The sequence below is a fragment of the Orussus abietinus genome, unplaced genomic scaffold (genome assembly GCF_000612105.2).
Source record: "Orussus abietinus isolate OABI.00-Male unplaced genomic scaffold, Oabi_2.0 scaffold61, whole genome shotgun sequence".
Taxonomy (NCBI): Eukaryota; Metazoa; Arthropoda; class Insecta; order Hymenoptera; family Orussidae; genus Orussus; species Orussus abietinus.
The window spans coordinates 436,304-459,657 of NW_019394279.1; the positions used below are offsets into that span (position 1 = coordinate 436,304).

At 41.4% G+C, this 23,354-nt stretch overlaps 1 protein-coding gene across 1 annotated transcript; it reads left to right on the forward strand.

The window, feature by feature from the left end:
* Positions 1-5,760: 5,760 nt before the first annotated feature.
* Positions 5,761-22,723, forward strand: LOC105699949 (metabotropic glutamate receptor 3). Its single transcript, XM_023434918.1, has 14 exons — positions 5,761-5,822; positions 14,830-14,982; positions 15,337-15,496; positions 16,183-16,319; positions 17,493-17,641; positions 18,257-18,453; positions 19,024-19,378; positions 19,461-19,687; positions 19,753-19,875; positions 19,949-20,281; positions 20,467-20,749; positions 20,837-21,036; positions 21,107-21,439; positions 22,322-22,723. Exons 1-14 carry the CDS (start codon positions 5,805-5,807, stop codon positions 22,465-22,467), a joined length of 2,814 nt encoding a protein of 937 aa, XP_023290686.1. The 5' UTR covers positions 5,761-5,804; the 3' UTR covers positions 22,468-22,723.
* The last annotated feature ends 631 nt before the right edge of the window (positions 22,724-23,354 follow it).

Here is a 23,354-nt window from a genome sequence, read left to right on the forward strand (position 1 = left end):
CCTTACCGTCCTGAAAAAATCACTTTCTATGACAAAAGGGACCTCTCGTGACGGGAATAATTTTACTAGCTATTAACAAAATATGTTATAGGCTTGATTGAATGGACTTAACACAAACATTTTCTACAATCTCATGTCCACTTGATAGAAAATCGTCATCGCTTGACTTGAGTCCAAGAAATTTTTTTAGTAAGCAGCATTTAAATTGCTACAAGGGTATTTCGCTTAGAAAAAAAATTGTTTTAGCCTGAGAGGCTTCTGTTACTTTAAGGCTCCTTTTTTCCGTGTTGTATAATTGACAAAATCCCAACAGGCCGGATAAATAAATATACCGCCTACGGCGAGCTCGTCGGGGGTGGGGAAAGATGGAAGGGTGTTTCTTCAGGGTGTGTCTAATGCGACCGCTTTTCCGGCGCCTGGGGATTCCTTTGGAAAGTGCGAGACGAATTTCCCGAGGGCAAAGGTCGACTCGTTTAAACATTAGTCTGTGGCCGATGAATAATGCAACGAAACGGCACTGCTGGATTTCCCACGTCCAGGATATCCAGGACGTAGGACACGATTTTCTGCGAGGAAGAGGACAGCTTGGTCTAGGATTTTCCCCACGGCTGCCGCACGTAATATAAAACAATCTACCCCCAGGGAGAATTTCTTCTCATTTTATTTTTTATTCCTTCACAGAGCAGTCAGAGGGGAATCTATTTGACCCTGCGACAGTGCATTTCTTGCTGCAAGCGACGCAGCTTTCAAGGCAGAGAGAAATCGCACCGAGACTGGCTCACAGAAAATCCCATCTTGTGAAGATATTTTATTTTCAAGGTACACGAACAATTTGTACACTCTACTTTATGATCATCCGCAAGGTAGGGCAGAATAATTTAGTCCTTAATTTCGAAATAAGTACCCAATCTCCCCTTTCCTACTCATACGGAGTCGACGAAGTTTCTTTTCTGGGATTACTTTATTAAAAAAAAAAAAAAAATTCCATATAAATTTATAATATATCTTCTATACCTACATAAGTGTATTAACTTTCCCACGAAATTATGACACGGTGTTACAAAATTATCAATTTATTTACAGATTTATATTCAACGTGTGTCGATTCACTGCAAGGCCAAAAATGTGTAATTTTATTATAAGCACTGAAATGTGTAAATTTTATAAATATTCTATTGCAGTGGTATATAATTTCCCACGTTTCATTATTGTTATTCAGCAATATTACGTGTAATTGGTTTTCGTTTCAGGTACTCCCGGTGTCGTGGCCTTCCGGGGGTGACATTTTCCAGATCTGCCGCGGAAAGTCTCGTCGCAGGATCGAAATGAAATTCAGCGGGTGAGAATGGCTCGTCGAGCACGTAGGTGCTTCTAACGAGAGTACTTCGAGCGATGAGCTTCGAGGGGCTTCAAAGCTCGGCACAAAGCTCGGACGAATTCGGAGCTTCTTCGAGCCCGTCTTATACACGAGTGCTCTGTCGAGCACCTGCATCGGCAGCTGCATCGGTAGCTGCATCGGTAGCTGCAACGGCAGACTCGTCTGCAAGGTACATCCCATCCTCATCGGCAAAACTCCTTATTTCTCTCTAAAATCAGCATAAATAACACTAAGTTCAGCTTTTATTTCGGATCTACCGATATCGACGTTTCATGTACTGGAAAAAGCATTTCATTGATCCAAAGAAATATTTTTTTGAATAGGGGTAAAAAATATTGTATTAATTGATAGAATAATGATTAGACACAAATGAACTCGATGTAACGTTTCTTTGAAATTATGACCCTTTGTTTCAGGCAAATCACTATGCTTTGTATTAATAAAATATTTCTTTCGTTCAAGGAATTTTTCTTCTTGGAGTGGAAGGCGCGTCGGGAAGAAAGTTGTTTTCAACGAGGTGTATTATTTTCCAGTAAATTTGCTCGAGCGATTACCTGCCTTGCTGGTTTATTTTTATGGGAACTCAAGGGTGCGGCGACAGCGAAATGATGGGTTCTGCTCCCTGAAGAGGTCCTCTATACTTTTCTGATTTTACTTTCGCAAAGTGAATCCACTTTGATGCGTTTCTGAAATGGAGCTTCCTACGGATAGGTGTAAGTACGCACCTTACGAAAAGACTCGAAAGTGAGGCGCTTTTTAAGATTTCTTTGATTGTTATTTCATATTTTTAGTATCAGTGCCAATCAGTGTTATTCAATTTCGCCTTTGATATCGACCTTAAAACCGCCGCTTAATATTTCCAATTTACGAAGGAATAATCGGGAATAATTACAACGATACGAAGTAATCTTTTTTTAATCCAGAGCTTTCACTTACACTTTTTGCATTATGCAGGTCGAGGCTTATTCTATGCCTTTTTCATATTAAATTCGGTAGTTGTGGGAGATTTAATCGGAGTTCGGTTTATGGTGCCAGGGTGTGTTTTAAGGTTTTACGCGATGCGGAAGATGCGTAACGTTATGTGGAGGGAAATGACAGAGTCGTGATCGCGGCTTTACGAGCTCTACGTGGGTGCAGCAATGAAGATGTATCACTGTCATCTCGTTACCGTGTCGAAGGAAATTACTCTGCACAATCTACACGATCGATCCCCTGTGCGTCCTAAGCGAACACTCGTTCTCCAGCTCGACTCCATCCGACCATTATATCCTGAGCTTTGACTCCAGAATTTCCCCTCCAGAGTCCCGAATATAGCTTTTTCCGTGACCTATCGGATCAATGAATCCACTTAATAGAAACATAATCAAGATCCTAGATCCCTAGGACCCTTTTGATCCCCCATAAGAGGATGCGATTTAATGGGCGGTCGAGATTGAATTATGCTGAATTTTCATTAGATATGCTCGAAATTAGGGCGCAGTAATTCCTGGCTCTCCTGTTAACACCTTCAAACTTAATGCCAAGATTTAAAATAATATTGTGGCCAATGTTCCAAGTAAGAAAGAAAAGATTCAATGAACAAATGCTTGACATCACCTGGAATCATTGAATGCGATATCAGGAAAAGAAAAAAGAAATAGGAAGTTGATGAACTCATGGAGCAGTCATGCCGATGATAAGAAATAGATCGGTCAAAATTCTAAGATCCCTCCATCCTTGAGAAGATCTTTGCACAGGGGGTCGAAATTTATGGAGTAATGGAAATCGAATTAAGGGAACTCGAGGACGGGTACACCCTATCTCGTGGCACTATCTTAACGCGATATCAACTCGAACCGCAATTAACTCGATTAAAAAAAAAAAAAAGAAAAAATGTGACTATTATTCCAAAACAAGGGAAATATGTTAAGGGAGCAAATATTTGAAATAAGAAACAGGAAGTTGGCTCATGAAGCAGTTATGACGACTTCCGATGGATCAGTCAGTTCGATCAAGATCCACGATCCTGACCCTCCCCTAGAGAATCTTTGCCCAGGGGGGTGCAATCTATGGAGTGATCGAAATCGAATTACAGGGACCCGTGGAAGGGCCTTATCTCGTGCAACTATCTTGACACGATGGTACCAACCCTGCGAACCACTATCGACCCGACCTGCGGTGGCGCGTACTCTCTCTATTCCATGGACGTGACCGGTTTATGGGTTATCCGTTGGAGCGAGTTACGAGTTCGGTTAAGGCGTCCTAAGACTCGTCCGGAAATTTGTCGGAAAGTTAGGGAGGGATCATTAAGGGCTGGACCTATATCAGTCCCGAAGTCCTGCAGGACGAGGGATCATCTCTAGATCCCATGACTCCCATGATCACTAAGTAAATATGAATAACTTTCCCCATGGGATATGGTATCCCCATTACATAAAGCACAATAGAGGTCTCGAAACTACAAATTTCCATGACTTAGAAGGATCTTACTGATAACATTTTTATTTTCCAAAATTAAACAGAAAAAAAAAATATATGCATAAACGATCGAAATGACCATCCATGAATGTAAGACCTCTACAAACTCTAAATCGACATTGTTACCCATGGTCGGCATTTTTTCCACGATCTCTGGCAATTCTTTGTTAATAATCTCTTTTATGAAAAAGAAAAACGTTAATTCGTGATTTGAAGGAATCCCTCAGAGGTGGGATATTTTTTGGCATGTGGAATGAGCGGCCATCCGGAACATATGTGATTCGGTAATCCGCTTGTCGACGTTATCACTCCGGTTTTTCTCTCACTCGTTCTTCTGATAAACGCTTGAGGTAGAGCAACTCTATGGTAGAGGTGACGGGATATTAGCTAGGTAACGAGTCGGGAAACGGAAGCTGATTGACCTGCTTCTTCGGCGATACTGATAACCTCGATAACGGCGAAGAAGCTCTAGGCATACTCGTTGTTTAATCCCTACGTAGGTTAGGCTTTATTGGTTAATTAATCGATAATAGGGTCGCCTGGATATTTTCGGACGATCCTGTAAATAACGCAACGGTGGGTTTCGTTCCTTCCGAATTGATTATTCGCGGAAGGCTGGCTCGGGGATAAAATTATGGCGCCCTATCGTCGCCTTATTAATAATGTAATATTTATTATATACCCTGCCGCGGTTAATAAAATAACTTTCTTCGCTCTCCTTCTTATCCTGAGACACGGAGAGAGGCAGGGTTTTTGTAAAAAATTTATTAATCTCGTTTGTTGGGCTTCATAGAATATCTCTTCGTCGCTGGGCAGCCATCTTGGAAATATAGAAATTGTTCGTGCGTATTAAACAAGGAAATGTAATTAAAGCAAATTTCCTAACTTCATTCTTGCGGTGCTTAACATCACTCGGTCACGTGACGGAAATGTGACCAATGACCGACGATTAGGGGAGCTACCGAAAACAGGTCTAATGAAATCAATCGATCCGTGGCAATGTTCCGGGCCAGGCGAGATAACGAATCCGTCTTTCGAATCCACTTGCTTCCCTAACCTCCCTCTTTTTTTCTTTTCCAGGTCCTGACGGTGCTACACGAAATAATAAATCTTTAGAGAATTAATTAACGCCGTAGAAGCAGTCGATTCGAGTGCAGAAATTACAAATCGCTGTGAATTACGCCCCCACTTTCTCCCATAATTTTTGACAAAGGTAAAAATGAATTTTCACTACAGTTTTGAAAAAACGTAATTATCAGATATCAAAAATTGTCATTTAGAAGATTATTCGCAGATCCGGGAAAATTAACATTGTCGCCAGAGATCAAGAATCAAGTTTCGTCATTAGCTCTTTGTAACGCTGTTTTTCCTGATTTCTCTGCTAAGTGTCTCTTAAATAGTAGCACGCATCTTTGATAAGCGACGAATTTGCGACACGCGTCAAGTTTCTTTGGCGATGTAAAATAAGACTTGAAAAATATCGATAAATAATTTTACAAAGTGTTAAAGTCAGTATTTTCATTTTGGAACTGTTATATCGTAGATTTTTCCTGATTTCCCTGCTAAGTGTCTCTTAAATAGTCGCACGCGCCTTGTTAAGCGAGAAATTCGCGACACGCGAAGAAGCGGCGCAGAGACTTGCGCGTCGCGCGTCGCCGCGCGAGATCGGCGACGCGCCAGTGGTCGTCGCGACGCCGCAAGAGTCGCGGCACGAGGCGCCGAGGCGCTGCAGTGATAAGGGCGACTGATAACGAGCCCGCGAAGCGGCGTCCGTGGTAATAGCACGTGAAAAGTGATCCAAGAAGGAAACGAGAAAGAAAAAATAGAAAGACATCGAAAGAGTCGGCCTTCCGGAAGATCATGGGCGTTATCAGCCCTGGTGCGACTGTTATCAATATCAGATAGATCATCAATTTCAAAGCTCACTAAAAATGGCTTCCGGCAAACCGGCCGACTAGCGAGGATCGCCATGCGAGCGCGATCCAAGGTCGGTGTATTTATTATTAATTTTCCATTCATACACTTTTAACCCAATTTTCGTATAACATGAGCATTGAATATCGGGGTACTCGTTATTAAGTTCCAATGATTATATTTTTCAGCCAATTTTGATTTAACGTTAATAAGCGTTTGAGTAATAGTAGACCTTATTAAGCGGTCGTAGTGTTCTCGGGATGAATGTAGGACGAGGGGAATAATTAATTAAATCCAATCAGCCGAGGTAATCGAAACAAAGGGTCTTTTTTTAATTCGAGCACGATGCACTTGACTTGATGGAGTTGATCTGAGGGAGTGGTTTAATTTTCCCTTTTTTTATTAAATTCCTTTTGCTCAATTCGAGATTTGGTAAACGAGGTCTTACGGAGACCAGGCAAAGGCATGCGCGAGCAATTACTCTCGTAATTATCGGACCGCTCTCAGAGATAGGCTGCAGCTGCTGGGCAATACTTTTATAATAATTGTTTATACGCTATTTTCCCACAGCTTCCGGATTAACCCTTCTCTGACTCGTTCCTTTTAGTTGCTTTTCCGCTCTCAAAAATATGAGGCTGCTTCTTAGTTACCCCCCAAGTTTCCATCCTCTTGATTGAACGAAATAGAAGACACGAAGAGCACGAAATTCGACGTCGCGACGCTATTGAAACGAACAGGAGAAAAAGAACGAGGACGATGCAAAACGACGAAGCGAATTTCTTTTTGCAAATCGATACATTGTCCTCCATCCAGGGATTAATTTACCCGGTTTAACGAGATCTCTCTTTTTTCTCGCCGTAACGAGAAACGTTCCCCGAGTTTCCAGACGACTTAAATAAAAAATGGATATACGTGCTCAATTAATTATCGGCGGAATTATTGGGCTTATCGACACCCTCGTGGAGACACTTTATTATCGTTTCGTACCCGTCACTTCGATCGGTTTCTTCAGGTCCACCTCATTAATTTTTCTTCCCTCCTTCTATTTTTCTACCTCTTCCGCCATTTGTCTTCGACTCCGGAACCACCTCGACATCCATTTTTCCCAACAGCTCGCATTTCTCTTCGCACTTCGCAGCGTACTTCTCGATACCATTTCCGCGTCTCGGTGATGCTCTTCCTCTTATTCTGGCGATTCTTCGACGACTTTTCTCCCCTCGAAAAGACGAGCCAAAGTGGCAGCTTCTTAATTATCCGCCGAGCTTTAACCCTTTGATCACACGAAGTAGAGCGCGAGAAACGACACCCCAATTTCGACGGCCCTAGAAGCAACAATTTCCTAAAATAATTCCGTATAACGTGAATTTCATTTTCCTGCACACCTGGATGAACAGGATTATTTTAACATCATGTAAAACATCACAACCATGGACAAGGTATTTTTTCTTTTTCGCAATTTCTGGCAAAATCCTTTAATAATACTAATAATAATTGATATAGAATTCAAGCCTAACGTTTCATTAAATATGTGCCTTTGTTCTCGCCTTCCTCCCCAGATTCTCCATCGATTTCTTTCTTAATTACCAAGCTTCAATCCTTTGAACGAAATAGAGCGCGAGGAACGCTTAAATTTTGGCGACCTAGAAAAGATAATTTCTTGAAATAATTTCTCCTGACATAAATTCCATCGTCTAGCTTAGAACTGACTTACCTGAATTTCAAGATTTGACCAGCGTACATAAAATCTCCGTGTTTTACTTAATACCCTGAATTTCCACCTGGAAATATCCATAAAGCTTAATAATCCTAATGATTTTCTTGGCCGCAATTTAAGGCGTGCAATTAATTCTCCCTTTTCTCCATAACTTCCCAGATACTTCAGTCTCCCTCCCAGCATCCCATCTCCAGCAGAACCATTTGAGACCATCTTTTCTCCCAATGTCTGAATCCGTACACCCCGATACCTCCACCCTCTTCACCTTAGCCCCGGGAAAATCTCCTTTTTCTAAAAGAGACGAGGGAAAAAGGCAGGCCCTTAATTACCGTCGAGCTTCCAGCCCCTTGACCGAACAGGTCGTGAAAAGGGAACTTGAAACTTCCTGTCGCGATATCTCGGAGTACAGAGAGAGAAAATGTGCAGAGGCTGGAAAAATAGAGCGGAGCTTTCCTCTATCTCGAAAGTCTCTTCTCAGCGGTTAATCGGAAAATCGAAGCTTCGCTCTCGATGTCTGTCCTCGTTCTCGTTGTGCGTTTCGAACCGCATTCTCGGTACATACATATTAACGGCCGTTGGAGCTCGATTGAATAACAATGGGAACACCTGTCCGTCAAAACCAGCCGCGCATGGTTCGACCCATTTCCATTTGCTGCCGATCGACTTGAGAACGGTTTACGCCCTCCCTGTAAACCGCATTTAATTTCTCCTTTAAGGTGAAGTGAAACCCCTCTCAAATCAGTCGATTCGAATACAACACTTTATTTTAAGGGTATTAGACCAAACTGTCCGAAACTTTGACACATTACTCCTGATCATCTAAGAATTGTCCTGACACGTTCAAAATTTGGATTTTTGAAAAAAATTTTTTAACTCAACCCAGACCAGAACCAAAATGGCGTCGAACTCTCATATTTCGATCAATATACAATTATCGAAGGCTGATATGAGAAGCGAAAGGGTCAGGACAATTTTACGACAATTTAGAACACTCTGGTAATCGATAAACTCGTATTTGAACGGGATAAAGGCAAAAAAACTCAGAATTCGATACTCTACCATATTTTGCTATAAAAAATATAGTATTCTGTTTAAAAAAACAAAGTTGTCCTTCGAATCTTCGAAACGCCTCGACCTATAAAAAAAGTTGATGCCCCACGTAGTGCACCCCTTTAAACTATGTAACTTTTGTATATAACATTTTTTCGTGCAACGCATATTTTGGACGTTATAACGGTGAACACGTTGCGTGGACCTCCCGGTGTATAATAACTCTTTCATATCACCTTAAGGGGAATGTATACTTCGATCACGGCTGGGCAAACAACAGTGTGAGCTTATTAGCTGGTGTCGTTATGTCAGTAGGGAATAATCGAGCGAAAGTTTGTTTTTACGTGATTATTCGCAGGGATGACGGATAGTTTGGGTCAGCCTAGAGCGCGCAGGGGGACGGCCGTAAGTAGATCGTGCAACGTAAAGGTCAGCCTGGAGATGTGACTCGTGGTCGGTCGATGGAGACCTACGGCGTCTTTAATACAATAGTCTCAAAATAGCCCCCCGTGACCCATGTAAAATAAGGCGAAACCTACCATAAGATACAGCGCAACAACCGATCCATAAAAGAAAAAGAAATGTTGAATTATAAAGCCCTTAAGGTAAAGTGAAACCCCCTTCAAATCAGTCAACTCGAATACAACACTTTTTTTTTAAGGGTATTAGACCAAACTGTCCGAAACTTTGACACATCACTCCTGAACATCTAAGAATTGTCCTGACACATTCAAAATTTGGATTTTTGGAAAAAATTTATTAACTTGTCCCAGACCAGAACCAAAATGGCGGCGAGCTCTCATATTTCGATCAATATACAATTATCGAAGGGTCGGGTATGAGAAACGAAAGGGTCAGGACAATTTTACGACAATTTAGAACACTCTGGTAATCGAGAAACTCGCATTTGAACCTGATAAAGGCAAAAAAAGTGTTGTATGTGCTTCTATGCCAAAACAATGGTAATACGAGGTCTTGGAGTGAAAATTTAATTGACCTGGAAATCACAGATGGCTCAGGGGGTCCCTTTGCAGTCAATTAGGGCTCCAGAAAGCATGAATCCAGAGGATTTCTGGAGTTTCACTTCGATTTCTTGATATTTATTGTACGAAAACGACAGGTGGAGCATGCCATTTGGTACAATATCCAATATAATTCGACCCAGCTGTCGATATAAACACGAACGTGGGCAACGTAGACATTTAGAAATATCTTCTTTATCGACGTCGATCAAGTTCCTCGACGTGTTTCACTTCACCTTAAAAGTGTACACAAAATTCATATTTATCATCGAATCGTTCTTGTTGAAACTGAATTTCCCGGATAAACCTGTAAAAAAATTCGAAATATTCCTTGCAGCGAAGTAACACTGCATTGTTGAGCCGCTATTAGTATTTCTTATCACACTTTCGGCGAGTTTACTGCACCGCGCAATTAGCTTAAAAGTAAACTCGCAAAGAATATTTATATTTATAAGATCCGAAGTATGGATCGATGTCAGGTGCACTTTTCTTTTTTTACGTGACGTATTTCTTCATTTCCACTTCCGATAAATAATAAGGGCTGAGGAAAGTCCGGAGGAGAAAATTAAAATTCAAAGCCAGACGGGACGAGTCCTTTTGCTGTTCCTTTTACAGAAGGAGGAACCGCAGTTTCCGCTGCACCGCTGGTGAATGTTAATGCTTCAGGATATTTCCCCCGAGCCGCACAGTATCTCTTACTTCGCCTCTAAATGTGTTCACAGGGAGAATAAGCGTGATAAATAGGATCGGCCCCGAATTTCGGCCGGATCTATCACTAGGTAATTTCGGCCAATTACTCGGGAATTGTCTCGCATATTCCCGCGTTGTCATTAGTGGCGAGCGTAATTCTATATCAATTAGGGCGGTGTAGTATCAAGAGATTTCACGCGTTCTGAATTCGATCGCTGGTGTATCGTTTACTCGGGTTGATACACTGAATTATTTATGAATTTATAAATAATTATGAGGAAATTATGCCGCTCCTGTGACCCAAGAAATGACGGTCGCAATTATCGGTTAAAAAATTGCCGGGTTTTGTGAAAATTTTCATGAATTATTAGGAATTATCACGAATTAGTTTAAATTATTCGAAGCGGAACTAGTCGACTCGAAATTCTCTGGGAGTGGTTTGAGATCTTTTCGATGTATCACAGGATGTGTTAATTACCCTTTGGGACGTTGCCGGATTTTTTAAGGGCTTTCGGGAATTATTATCAATTATTGTACACGCTAGTTGACGCGAAATTGCGATGCTGGTGTCTAGGACTGGTTTGGGACCGTTCTGATGTATCACAGATTGCGTTTGACACGACAACCACTGCTCGTTGGAGTGTTCTGACACGATAGACAGAGAACTAATTTAGTCGAGTGAAGGAGGGTCGGCGGTGCCCGTTTAGAACACGTTCAGGACCTGTTATCGAGCGGAAAATCGTTTTCCACGAGTCGCTCGGTGACATTCGGTCCCCACCAGCTGCGGGTCGATGTTCGAGGCTGTTCTGTTGACTTTTCCAAAAAATGTTTGTCCAGGGCGTGGTCGTGGTGGTCAATTGTGCTCGACCCTATCGGAACACGTGCGATAGATTCCTTGTCGACTCTTTACCACACTCGAAATCAGCTAGAAGTTTTTTTTAAAATTCTCAGCAATATATTCCTATCGAGACACGTGCGATAGACTCCTTGTCGACACTTTAGCAGACTCGAAATCAGCTGAAAGCCCTCACAAAAAAAATTCCTCTCATTTTCAACAATCATATGCATCCCGAGGTCCTGGATGAGTAACAGATATTTTTCTAAAAATTCTCTTTTTACGGAAAAAAAATGTTGTCGACTAATTAGCTCGTCTAGAACGACGCTGGATAATTGGGTAACGATGAAACTACGGGGAAGTTTGAAGATGCAGGACTTTATATGTCGACCTCGGAAGTTGCGATTCCCGACGACGGTTCCTGTTAAGATAATTCGTTACTAATTACTCGATCTCGTTATCAACTCCCCGAAGGACTGCAAATTGAGTTTCTAGCGTAAACTGCGCATTTCGTCAGAGAGGTGCAATTCTTCAATAAAGGAGACTGCACATTTCCCAGGATTGTATTAACTCTCAGGGGTTTTCGAACTCCCGGAGTTCCTGATCAAATAATCGAAATTGTTTCGATATGTAGCTGTACTATCGCGTGCACGTCGAGAGCGAATCTCGGGATCCTCTGGAGTAATTCATCATGGATGAGAGTGAAATAGTGGCGGAGTGGAGAACAGCGTTTTATTTCAGGTTCAAGATTAAACCTTTCAGATCGATTGGTTGGCAGTCTCCGTTCGTGAGTTTTAAAATTGAAACAAGCGAATTGATCGTTCAATCCCCCTTTTCCCTTCACCGTCGACGCTGGAAATAGACACATTATGTACCAAATAATTATGATTTCATAAATATAAATTCTCTAGCTATTGACCCGATAATTAGACCCCTCTTCGAGTGTCTCAGAAATTACTACAAATGATCAGAATCACGATTTTCTTTTTTATGCATTAATCATTAATCTTGGTTCATTTCTTCTCATCCTATATTTATTATCTCCATCCTTTCACCTCGTGAAGGAATGTCAATTCGTCACCGTCGTTTCTCGAATTCCTCGGGGACTCGAAGAAATTCGACAAAGGAATCCAATTAAGACAGGCCTCGATGGGCCCTGACGACGCCATATTGCGGAAACCGATCCACCCAATTTTGGATGTATATAAAGCTGGAATTGCCACTTTAGCACAATTCAATAAAATGTCTTGCTAATTCATTGCTATTTTATTGTACAAGAAACAAATTTTTTGCTCTTATACTTTTCCGAAAAATGGCCATGCTGGGGTGACATAGGCGGGGCTGGCCTACCACCTTAGGGGTTGTGCAAAAAATTCGAAATTAGGTTCTTCCCTGAGCAATTAATTAGCAATTAATTCCCACGTGAAGAAATAGTTCGATTCTCCCATGTTTTTCATGTTTCTGTCCTGCGATCATCACTAGGGGTGGCGATTCACCCCGTTAGGGGTGAGGAAAAAAATTGAAATTTGGTTTTTCTACGAGCAATTAATTAGCAATAAATTCTTGTATATAATTCATCGATGAACATTTACTTAATAATTATTTTTTATTGTGGCAGTGCTAGCGTTATATAAAGCTGACATCGCCACCATTTTTCGGAAAAGTATAAGAGCAAAAAATTTGTTTCTCGTGCAATAAAATAGCAATGAATTAGCAATAAATTTTGCAAGAAATTTTATTGAATTGTGCTAGAGTGGCAATTCCAGCTTTATATACATCAATTTTGGGAGACGTCGGACGCCCTTTGGTGGTTCTTGGCATGCCAAGATATTTTCGCTGAGTCTGAAAATCTAAAAGTGTCATCCCAGGGCGTCGATTGTCTTCTTCAAGTTCCCCTCTGTCCGACTTTTCCCTCTTCGTCTCCAAGGGCCGAAAGTTTGCGCATTCGCAAGAAGCGCGGCGTCAGCAAAGTTTAGAGCTCACGCCGTGCAGACAGCCGATCCAATTTAAACGTTGTCCCAGTGCTCGTCCTCAGGGGTAACAAGTACGAAACTTCAAGTGTCCAATAGCGAGATAGACGTGAAACTAACGGAGTTCGCAAGCTCATTCTCTTCGGGGTTGATTAGCCGGCAACAATGTCTCGAAAATGTAGACCAAGCGGTTTGACGTACCCCTCCAGGCGACCACGATATGTCGCCCATATTCCCACTTTTTGCTTAAAAAATGTTTTATTCATACGGAAAAGAAAAGCTCGAGTCGAGAGCTCCCCCAAAAGACATGCAAACGTGATTATGATAAAAGTAAGTTGCGGAATTAACGCGGAAACCGCACAGTCGCGCACGTCTGCGAGCTTTTTCCCGGCCTCTACGCCGGATTATCGATGTATCGACTATTGATCGCGTCTCTGGTTTTCTATTTTATTTTCCCCTGTATCTTTTTAACGAGATTTTATCTTTGCGAGCCTGGCTGGTCCTTTTCGCGATACGTCGCGCGTATCGCAAAAGCTCGTAGCTGAAATCTGCCGGAAGGAAACAGGGCGACGGCCTCGATTTTTCGACGTCCATTTTGATTTTTTTTTCGCCATTTTGAACCTACCTTTATTTTTTTGCTAGTTCCCTGTAAAGTTCCCCCGCCGTGGAAAAGCTCCTTTCGTGGTTTACTGCACTGCTAGACGTAAAGTTCTCTCCAGACGTGGCCAAGACCAGCCAGGACGAAGAAAACACAAATGAAGCGCGAGATAATTGAAAATAAAACCGCAAGTAGGGGAGAAAATTCAAGGCAAGACTAATAAATAGGCAGTTTCATTGTATATCAATTGTCTTGATGAATAACGACATTAAGTCGTTCAAGAATCTCAAGATATTTCTTAAGGTTCGAGAAATACATTTCTTTCAACGAAACTTCGCTTATGTCGCCTTCTAGGCCGTTTTCTTTAAACGGGGAGTTATCTCGAAAGAAAATCCGCTGAATAAGAACTTGTTTCATGGAACGACGCTATTTTTGACGAGCTGACGTTGAATCTCACCATTTTCGCCGAAAGCTCAGCAAGACCCGGAATTCGTGCGGCGAAACTGCAAGAACGAATGCAGGGCCATTCTGCAAGCTGACTTCTGTTTGCGATTCCACGTAGCCGAGTTGGCCTGCATATAACACGGTTTCCCTCCGAGCTTTTTCGAATTGGATTTCGAGGCCTTTCTTCTTAACCGTGTTTGCATTTCGCTCGTCTTTCGCGTCTACCCTCGGCGAGCAATGCAAAGCTCGCGAGTGCATCCGATGCATTCGTCACCTGGATGGGAAAAGAGGGGAAAAGAAAGAAAAGAGCATTGAAAGCGCCGCATCTTGTGGATGCAGCTGACGATCAGCCGGTCGCAATTTCCCGGCTGACCAAACATCTCGAATGGCGAATATATCTCGATGTCGCTATTAATACTGAGTGCCGATACTTCGAGACAACCTCCTTCTTCTTTTTTTGTTACCCGCCCTTGCAGCGACTGCAATTTTGATATCAGAGCAGAGGAAAAAAGTCTGAGGGTTGTAAGAAAAAAAAAATTGATCTTCCGAGACATTTCTGTGACCTCGATGCATCATTTAGGTCGGTGCAATTTTCTCGTAAAATGGAGGAAAATGTGAAGTAAGGCGGTGTTTCTTTTTTATTTCTTTTTTTCTGACACTTTTTGGGGACTTTCTGTAGGCATTGTTTCCACCTGGTCGGTGCAACTTTTTCTCAGAAAGTGGAGGAAATGGCTTAAGCTCTCTGTTCTTCTTGCAGAGGATGACGTACGCCTTGGGGTTGTTGTTCGTCACCCTGTGTTCTCTGGCAAATGCAGGGATGTATCTCAACATAACCGGCGACATTATGTTGGGTGCTTTATTTCCGGTTCACAAGAAGGGCAGTAACGGCGAGAGCTGCGGAAAAATTCAGGTGACGTATATACCGAGATGAAAGCTTGCGGGGGATAAATTTTCTGTTGTTTTTATACGAAGGAGACGTTATTCTTGTATATATTCTTTTGTATTCGGGCGGGATCTCTATTTCATAAATTTATAATCGAGGGAGGTGAATTTTCTTTTTCTACCTCCCTTTGTTTAAAGATTTCCCTCCTTTGCTAATCGAGCCTCAGGATTTCTGAAATGTCCTGCCCACAACTTCTGAAGAATTGGTTCGCTGCCAACTGACGGAAATCCGCAAAAAACGAGTTCCTGGCTTTCAGCGGGAAATTGATCGTATCCCGTGTCGTATTTATACCGAGATTTCGAGCCTATTTTTCTTTTACAGCTGGAGGATGGGATTCAACCCCTGGAAGCGATGCTATACACACTTCAACAGATAAATCAGGACCCCGACATACTGCCTGGAATTCGACTCGGTGTCCTTGCCTTCGATTCCTGCGACAACTCCAATTACGCCCTGAAACAAGCTTTGAACTTTGTCAAAGGTCTCCAGAGTCTCTTTCTATCCTTCCCTTTCTAGAAGAAAAAGGATATTTCACGAATTAAATTCGCGTTTGACAACGAAAATCAATTTCAATGGTACCCCTAGTAGCATAGAATAATTTCTAAATATTTGTTTGTAATCTTTGCTAAATATCTCAAGCGACAGATTTTTAAAGATTTCCTGTAAATTTCATTCGAAGATATCTGAAATATTTGTTGGAAATCTCAATGACATATTTAGTTTCAATAATTTATAAACATACATAGAATTATATCTTTTAATTTATGAACATATAATAAAACTACATTTCTTTTACTTCACGATTATTATCGGACACTTTATTTGGTATAAAAAAACACAAGAAATTTTCGTAAAATTATCGTTCCGATGTTTCATTATGGGAGCGAAACGTGTGATTTTGATTTTAAATATCTGGTAGAAAAATATTATGAAAACACATGGAGCTAATATTATATAAATATTATAGAGCTAACATTCTAAAGTAAACGTTTTGCAGATATTTCAAATGTCTGCTAAATATAAAATGTACGATGTTCGTTAAATATATAGAAAATATAGGACAAATATTTTCTGCTACTAGGGACATTTTCCAAGGGCCTCTCGAGGTGAAAAATGACCTAATTTACTATTCGGAAAAGGCTCACTGCATATTTCTTCAATGTTCAGGTTTTATCGCCCATGTGAACGAGTTCCATGAACAAGAATTTCAGTGTTCGGATGGCAGCGTTCCGAGATTTTTTGGAGGAGGTTTCGACAAAGTGGTCGCAGTTTTGGCAGCTCAATCTAGTTCTGTAACCGTACAGGTGAGTTTACTCGATCGTGGACAAATTCCGGCATCGATTTTCGTTAAAAAGAATGAGGAGAAAAGTTTTCTCTGTTCCCTTAAATCGAGAGATTTATCGAGTGATGGCCTCGATTTTCTCGCTGTTAATTTTTGAAAAATCCGGAGAGAGCTTTTCTTAAAAAAGACTTTATCTCCGACCGTGAGAACCACTGCATCTATAGGGTATACCATTCCCGAGTTGATATCTATTGGATCTTTACGAGATCACTCCAGGAGCTCGTTCGAGCTCGATTAAAAAAAAGAAAAGGGGACGACCAATCCTCCTCGTACTCCTGAAGAAGGCGTCGATTCTTCCTTATTTTTCTCTTCTTGTCTTTTATCTCCCAACTTTCTTTATCCGGAAACCTCTGAGAAGAGTCTTTCATGATACCTATAGACCTATATCCGAGAATCGCGATCTAGTAGACTATTCCCATCCTAAAAAACATATAAAAATGTGAAATCGAAAAGGACGGATGCATTTTCCGATTAGAGATTTTCATATCGGTTGTAAATGTATACCAGCTTTATTAGTGCCGTTATCGAATTTACGATATATTTTTCCGCTGCCGAAATTATAAGAATATTCCTCGTCCTCCTAAAGTACATGTAAAGATAAAAATTCGTTCAAAGCGGGTGCATTCGAGATTTTCTTTTCAGATTCGAGATCTTTTTATCGAGAGCGTAAATTTTTACCAGCTTACTCTAGTAGCGTAGAATAATTTCTAAATATTTCTTTGAAATCTTTGCTAAATATCTCAAGCGACAGATTTTTTAAGATTTCTTATAGATTTCATTCGAAGATATTTGAAATATTTGTTGAAAATCTCAATAACATATTTAGTTTCAATAATTATATTATGAAAACACATGGAGCTAATATTATATAAACATTATATAGATAATATTCTAAAGTAAACGTTTTGCAGATATTTCAAATGTCTGCTAAATATTTACAAAATGTACGATATTCGTTAAATATATAGAAAATATAGGACAAATATTTTGTGCTACTAGGGTATTGGCGTCGTTGTCGAATTTACGATATTTTCTTCGTAACAGAAATGATAATATGATCATATTTTTTTGGCTATATAGTTCCCAGTCATTATCCGAATTTATTCCTTGTTCTCATGTCTCGTATTCTTTCCAGGTTGCCTCGATGCTGAGACTTTTCTCAGTCCCACAGATATCCTACATGGCGACCAGTCCATCTCTAAGCAACAAGGAGCGATTTCCCCATTTCTTCCGAACTGTGCCCAGCGACATAAACCAGGCGCACGCGATGTTAGAAATCCTCAGGTGAACAAAACAAAAATTGGTAAAAGGTCCAGTAAGAAAAGGAAAAAAGTATTCCTCATTCTTCCTCCGCCATTCAGGAACTCCCTTTCAAAGGCCGCGTTTCTCTGCCCACTTGTCAAGGATTTCGGAAAATAATCGGTAATGAACTTAACGAGGCCGTCGTCGTAGACTATTAAGGAAACTTCGAGGGAAAGTTTTAATCGGCGCCGCTTTTTCTCGCCTTTTTACCTTGAGTAGAGTTCCGCACAGTGGCAGTAAGAATGCCGGAAAATTCAATTCCCTTAACGTTTTAACCGCCTCGCTTTCAAGGAATACTTTCCTCCTCGTTTACGCGGCCATTTCCCGAGGTCTCTGCGGCTTCTTTCGCGAGCATTACCACAATTTCCATTTTCATTCGAATCACTGTTTAGTGTAAGCTCCTTCGGTGTGCATCGTTGGAAGATTCCCGACATCTTTTTCTCGCCCTTTCTTTTATACGAATTAATTCGGGATACGAATTAATACGAATCGATTCGAGGATGAATCCGATATATCAAGCAATGGTTGCTGGACCTTGTGAATGGATTTAATTTAACGTGAACTGATTGAATTTAATTAAATTCGATTTTATTTCAGATACTTCCAATGGACCTACGTCTCTGTTGTGTATTCCGACACGGAATACGGCAATCACGGATATGAAACCCTGGTTTCATTGGCGAACAATTATTCCGTCTGCTTCAGTGCACCGCAAAGAATCGACGAGGAGCATTTTGCTGCAGAAGATTATGACAATGTCATTCGTACTATTGCGAGTCAGACGGATGTTCGAGGTAGGCATTTTAGTGTCAATTTCCTGCTAAATGAATTAATTTCATTGTTACGAGAGAAATGAATACCCAGATAGACGAAATGCGAAATTTCCATCTAGTTTGTCTCATAAAAGATCATGAAATGAGTCGTGAGGGTGTGCTTATGAGTCCTCATTTGGAACTCATGTCTGCAGTACACAATGACGGACCAAAAATACTTAAATATGAAACAAATTTAAGTACATGCAGTGTCTCAATGTATGTACGCACATGTGCAGCTAAATTTATCTCACGCATTCCTGATAAACAATTGCAGCGTCTGTAACTGATATTTGAGCCATGGCGTGACAAATTTACGGCAGATTTTTATTGAAATTTATTGTGTAACATGCGTACATATATTGAAGACATTTCATGCAGCAAATGGTCCACAAATTGTTTGTAAATCGATTGTCCAAGTCATATGATGATCATGAATTTCTATCTGGGTAAGTTATTCCATGCAGAAAAATGTTTCGGTACAACGTTACATATTCCATAATTTTAAGTTGAAGGTAAGTAGAAGATGTTTAAAAATGGTTTTGCTTTCAGTCGTGGTCCTGTTTGCTGAAAAATCTACGACCCTGCGAGTGTTAAAAGCAGCGAGAAGAATGGGAGTTGGGACACGATTTGTCTGGATCGGAAGTGATGCCTGGTCGACGGCTAATCACAGAGAATTTTTAAATCCTGGAAATAACAAAGACCAGGAAATGGTAGTCCTCGAAGGAGCAATTGCAGTTCAACCTCTATCTCGACAATTGTCGGGCTTCGACGAGTACTTCACTTCACTTGATCTCCGCCATGAGAAGGTTAATCCTTGGTTTAGGGAATTCTGGATGGAATACCATAGATGTGGGATGAGGAATATCACCGCAGATAATCATCGGACTTCTGAGGTTGCATTATTATTTTATAATTTATTAAATTACTATTAGTACCAATTAATATCATGGTGACGTCGTATTCCCTTTTCAGCCTGCAGACGAAACTTCGGATGACGAGTGTCTGAATCCTTACCGGAAGATCGACGTTAGTTATGGTTATAAACAACAAAGGTTTATACACTTTGTCAGAGATGCCGTGTACGCAGTAGCTCAGGCATTGCATGATCTACATGTCGAGAAATGTGGAAATGGAGCTCAAGGAATATGTCCTGCGATAAGGCATATCGATGGTGAGACCTTGTCGAGGTTCCTGTCGAATGTCACGTTTAAAGGTATGACCCCCTTAAATTCCCTGGCATACTCCCAATGGATTTTAATCATTTATTTATATTGTCAGACGAAGCCGGACAAAAGTTCAGATTCGTCAAGAATGTGGATGGACCGCCTAGGTACTCCGTTTTAAATTATCAAAAGCATCCAGATGGTTCCTATCACTGGATCGTCATCGGCAATTACACCCGTGAGTATGCTCGTTCATACTTTAGGTCGGCACCAATTGCAAGAAGAAGTTCAAACAAAAATGCGTTTTTCAGAAAATGAGAACGGCACCCCGGTCCTTCACGTGGTGAACAAGGCCATGAAGTACAGGAGTCAGGTCGAGGGTGGTCGTGAATTTTTTCCAAATTCTACTTGCGCCCAGCCTTGCCAACCAGATCAAGTGAAGGTTAGAGAGAAACAGGATCCTTGTTGCTGGAAATGTCGAAATTGCGGCATGTATCAGTACAAAATGGACAACCACAGATGCGAGGATTGCGATCGTGGCTTCGTGCCGACCATAGATCGGAGAATGTGCCATCCCATTCCTGAAGAGTTTCTCGACTACTCCAACCCATGGGCCATAGCCACCATGACGGTCGCCAGTAGTGGTATCTAATCCTCTTCATAATTTTCCATAATCCTTATAAATTAAAATCTCATATATGAAGTTAATGTACCATAGCCACCATGGCAGGCGCTAATAGTAGTATCCAATCTTCTTCACAATTTCCCACAATCCATAGATATTAAAATCATATAATTCAAGAAAGTCTCATGTGATCCTTCGTCACAGGGATCCTGGTGACGATATTCGTCCTGTCAGTTTTCTGGATATACAGCGAGACTCCCGTCATCAAGGCTTCAGGTCGAGAACTGTCATCATTACTACTCCTTGGCACCTTGGTGTCATTTTTGATGACATTCGCCATAGTCGCCAAGCCCAACACCTGTACCTGCGCGATTACCAGGTTCGGAATCGGCCTTTGCTACACGCTTTGCTACGCAGCTCTGGTCACAAAGACGAACAGGATCCATAGGATATTCAACAACACCACGCACAGTCCCCATAAACCCAGGTAACTCGTAAAAGTCCTAGGTAGCCTTCTATCACCACCGGTACCACGATATACCAAAATTCAAATTCAACCAAAATCATTTTTCAGGTACACCAGTCCAAAATCTCAGCTGCTCATCACCGGAGTGTTAACCTTTGTAGAAGTCCTTATCAACGGTGCATGGTTGATGCAGGTCCCTCCTTCGGTATCCCATTCGTTCCCGACGAGAGACACGAGACTGAGGATCTGTCAAGGATTGGACGACACTTCCTACATGGTTGGCCTGATCTACCCTTTCATCCTCATAGGTCAGGGATTAACGACAAGAGTTTTGCGACATCCTGGACAGGGCTAGACATATATAAAGTACCTTTCCAGTGGTCTGCAGTGTCTACGCAGTGAAGACCAGGAAGTGTCCAGAAGGGTTCAACGAGACTCGGCACATAGCTTTCACCAATTACACCACCATGATTCTATGGCTAGCCTTCGTCCCATTGTATCTGGCCTCGACCAGCAACGCCATCAGGGTGGTCACTCTTGCTGTATCGCTTTCCTTGAGCGGTCTGGTGCAACTGGGTTGCTTGTTTTTCCCAAAAGTCTACATAGTGCTGATGAAACCTGAGAAAAACACGAAGGAGCTGGTCATGGCCCAACATAGGAGCTCCTCGTACCTGCCCACTCCAGCAGCTACACCTGTTGTCATCTTAAATGGTAATCCCTTCATCTTTCGCGCATCAGCAAGAAGGCCGTCGTTGTCGGGCGTTATTGTTCACCAGACCTACGTCGAAGAACGGGATCACGTAGAACCTGATGGGAGGCAGGAATTCTTCGAAACAACGGCGTAAAATGTCGTGATCGGCGAGATCTGCGGATCACTCTTCAGCGTCGCGAACTCGTTTTCGGAAATTATAGCGAACGTGTAGAAATTTATACGGTTCGACTTGGGACCATCCCTCACTCAGAAAAGAGGTCCGTTTGATGTCACTGAATGTGCCTGATTAAAAGATTTGTAGGTGTCATTTATGGGGAAGTTCGAATAATGTCACCAGAAAATTCTGGCTATCTTTAGATTCCTAAATTACTGGATAAATTTCTGCTGGAAAGTTCATGTTCCTCTGCCCAGAAGTTCTCTCTGGATTTACTAGAGGCATTAACGCATCCTGGTAATGTCTGGTTCTTTTAACCAGAAATATAGTAAGGGCATGTTTAACAGTCTTATCTAGGCGAAGTAATTGGAATTCTGGTTCTTTTAACTGGACCTTTTTTTGAGTGCTCGATGACTAGGAACTGATCATGGGACCCTAACGTCGCGGCTGTGTCGATTGTTCCTAAAATATACACTGTAAATATTTGTGTTAAAATCCCGTCGGGATAATATTGTAATCGCTGGAACTCTACTGGGACCATTGGTGTCTAATTATTAATGCACGGACTTCTTGCTGCCGCGAAAAGTGTCCTTCGAGTGAGCCTTGAAATATGTGGGAGATATTTAGTTATCGAGTCTGTTTAGCGTTGGAAATGATATTCTGAATGTTTCAACAAGGTTTGTAGAATCTAGGGATGATTTCTCAACATCTACGCATTTCTGCGTAGGACACGTCGTAAGGTCTTTCGGTCGGGGGAGCGATTCGTCCTTCAAATCTACCGGAAGTCCGAGCCAGGAAAAGGACGACTCCACCTCGAGTCTCTGTAAATATTGCCACGACGACTCGCCTGCGAATCGGCGGATTTTCTCGTAAGCCTCGTGATCTGCTTTGCAGGGAAATCAAAGCCGGCTTTCAAAGGGTCCAGTCTCTCGCCAGCAGAGCTAATGAAAGAAAAAGGGCTCGAGGTCAGGACCATGTAACGGCGAGGTGATAAAAAGGATAAGGGCATCGACGACCAATTTGGTCGGATACATATCGCTACTTTAAGTCTAAAATTCATATAGAGATCCTTCGAGTCCTTGTTCAAATGTGTCAAATTCCACCACGTAATTTCCTTCTGACTTTTAGATAACACCAACTCGTGTCCTGTCGTTGCGCATCTTCCTATGTGCACTTCTAATCAATCGTGTAAACTTAAGTGGATGTGAAAGTGGCACCTGAAAGCTTAATCATGTGTAAAACTTATGCTTCGAACTGGGTGTACCAAATCGTTTCAACGTGAATAAGGAAGCTACAAGGAAAGTCCTGGCGCCCATGAAGTGTCAAATCAATTTTTACAAAATTTATATATAGGTATTTTTAATTTTTTTATATACAATTTAATTCCATGGATGTCAGGGCCTTTCACATAGCCTCAGCATTCACGTTGTAAAGTTTGAAACGATTTGGTATACCCAGATCGAAGAAAAGTTTCGCAAACGAGACCTCTTTGACGCCATTTTCATGTTTCCTTCAAACAAGGAAGAAGATCCGCGCTAAAAAGGACAATTAAAAGTTCTTGAGATTTCTCCTATCGTTTTTCAATTCATAGGTTTCCATGCAAAAAAATGACAAGAATATCTAATTCCGCGTTTTGGTGAACTTTGATTAGACATGACTCTTAGTGAGAGTGATTGATAAAAAAGATTAACGGAAAAGGGGACTTAGAATGAGAGGAGGAAGTAATTTAAGAATCTTTTTTAGATACTTTGTAGTATAAG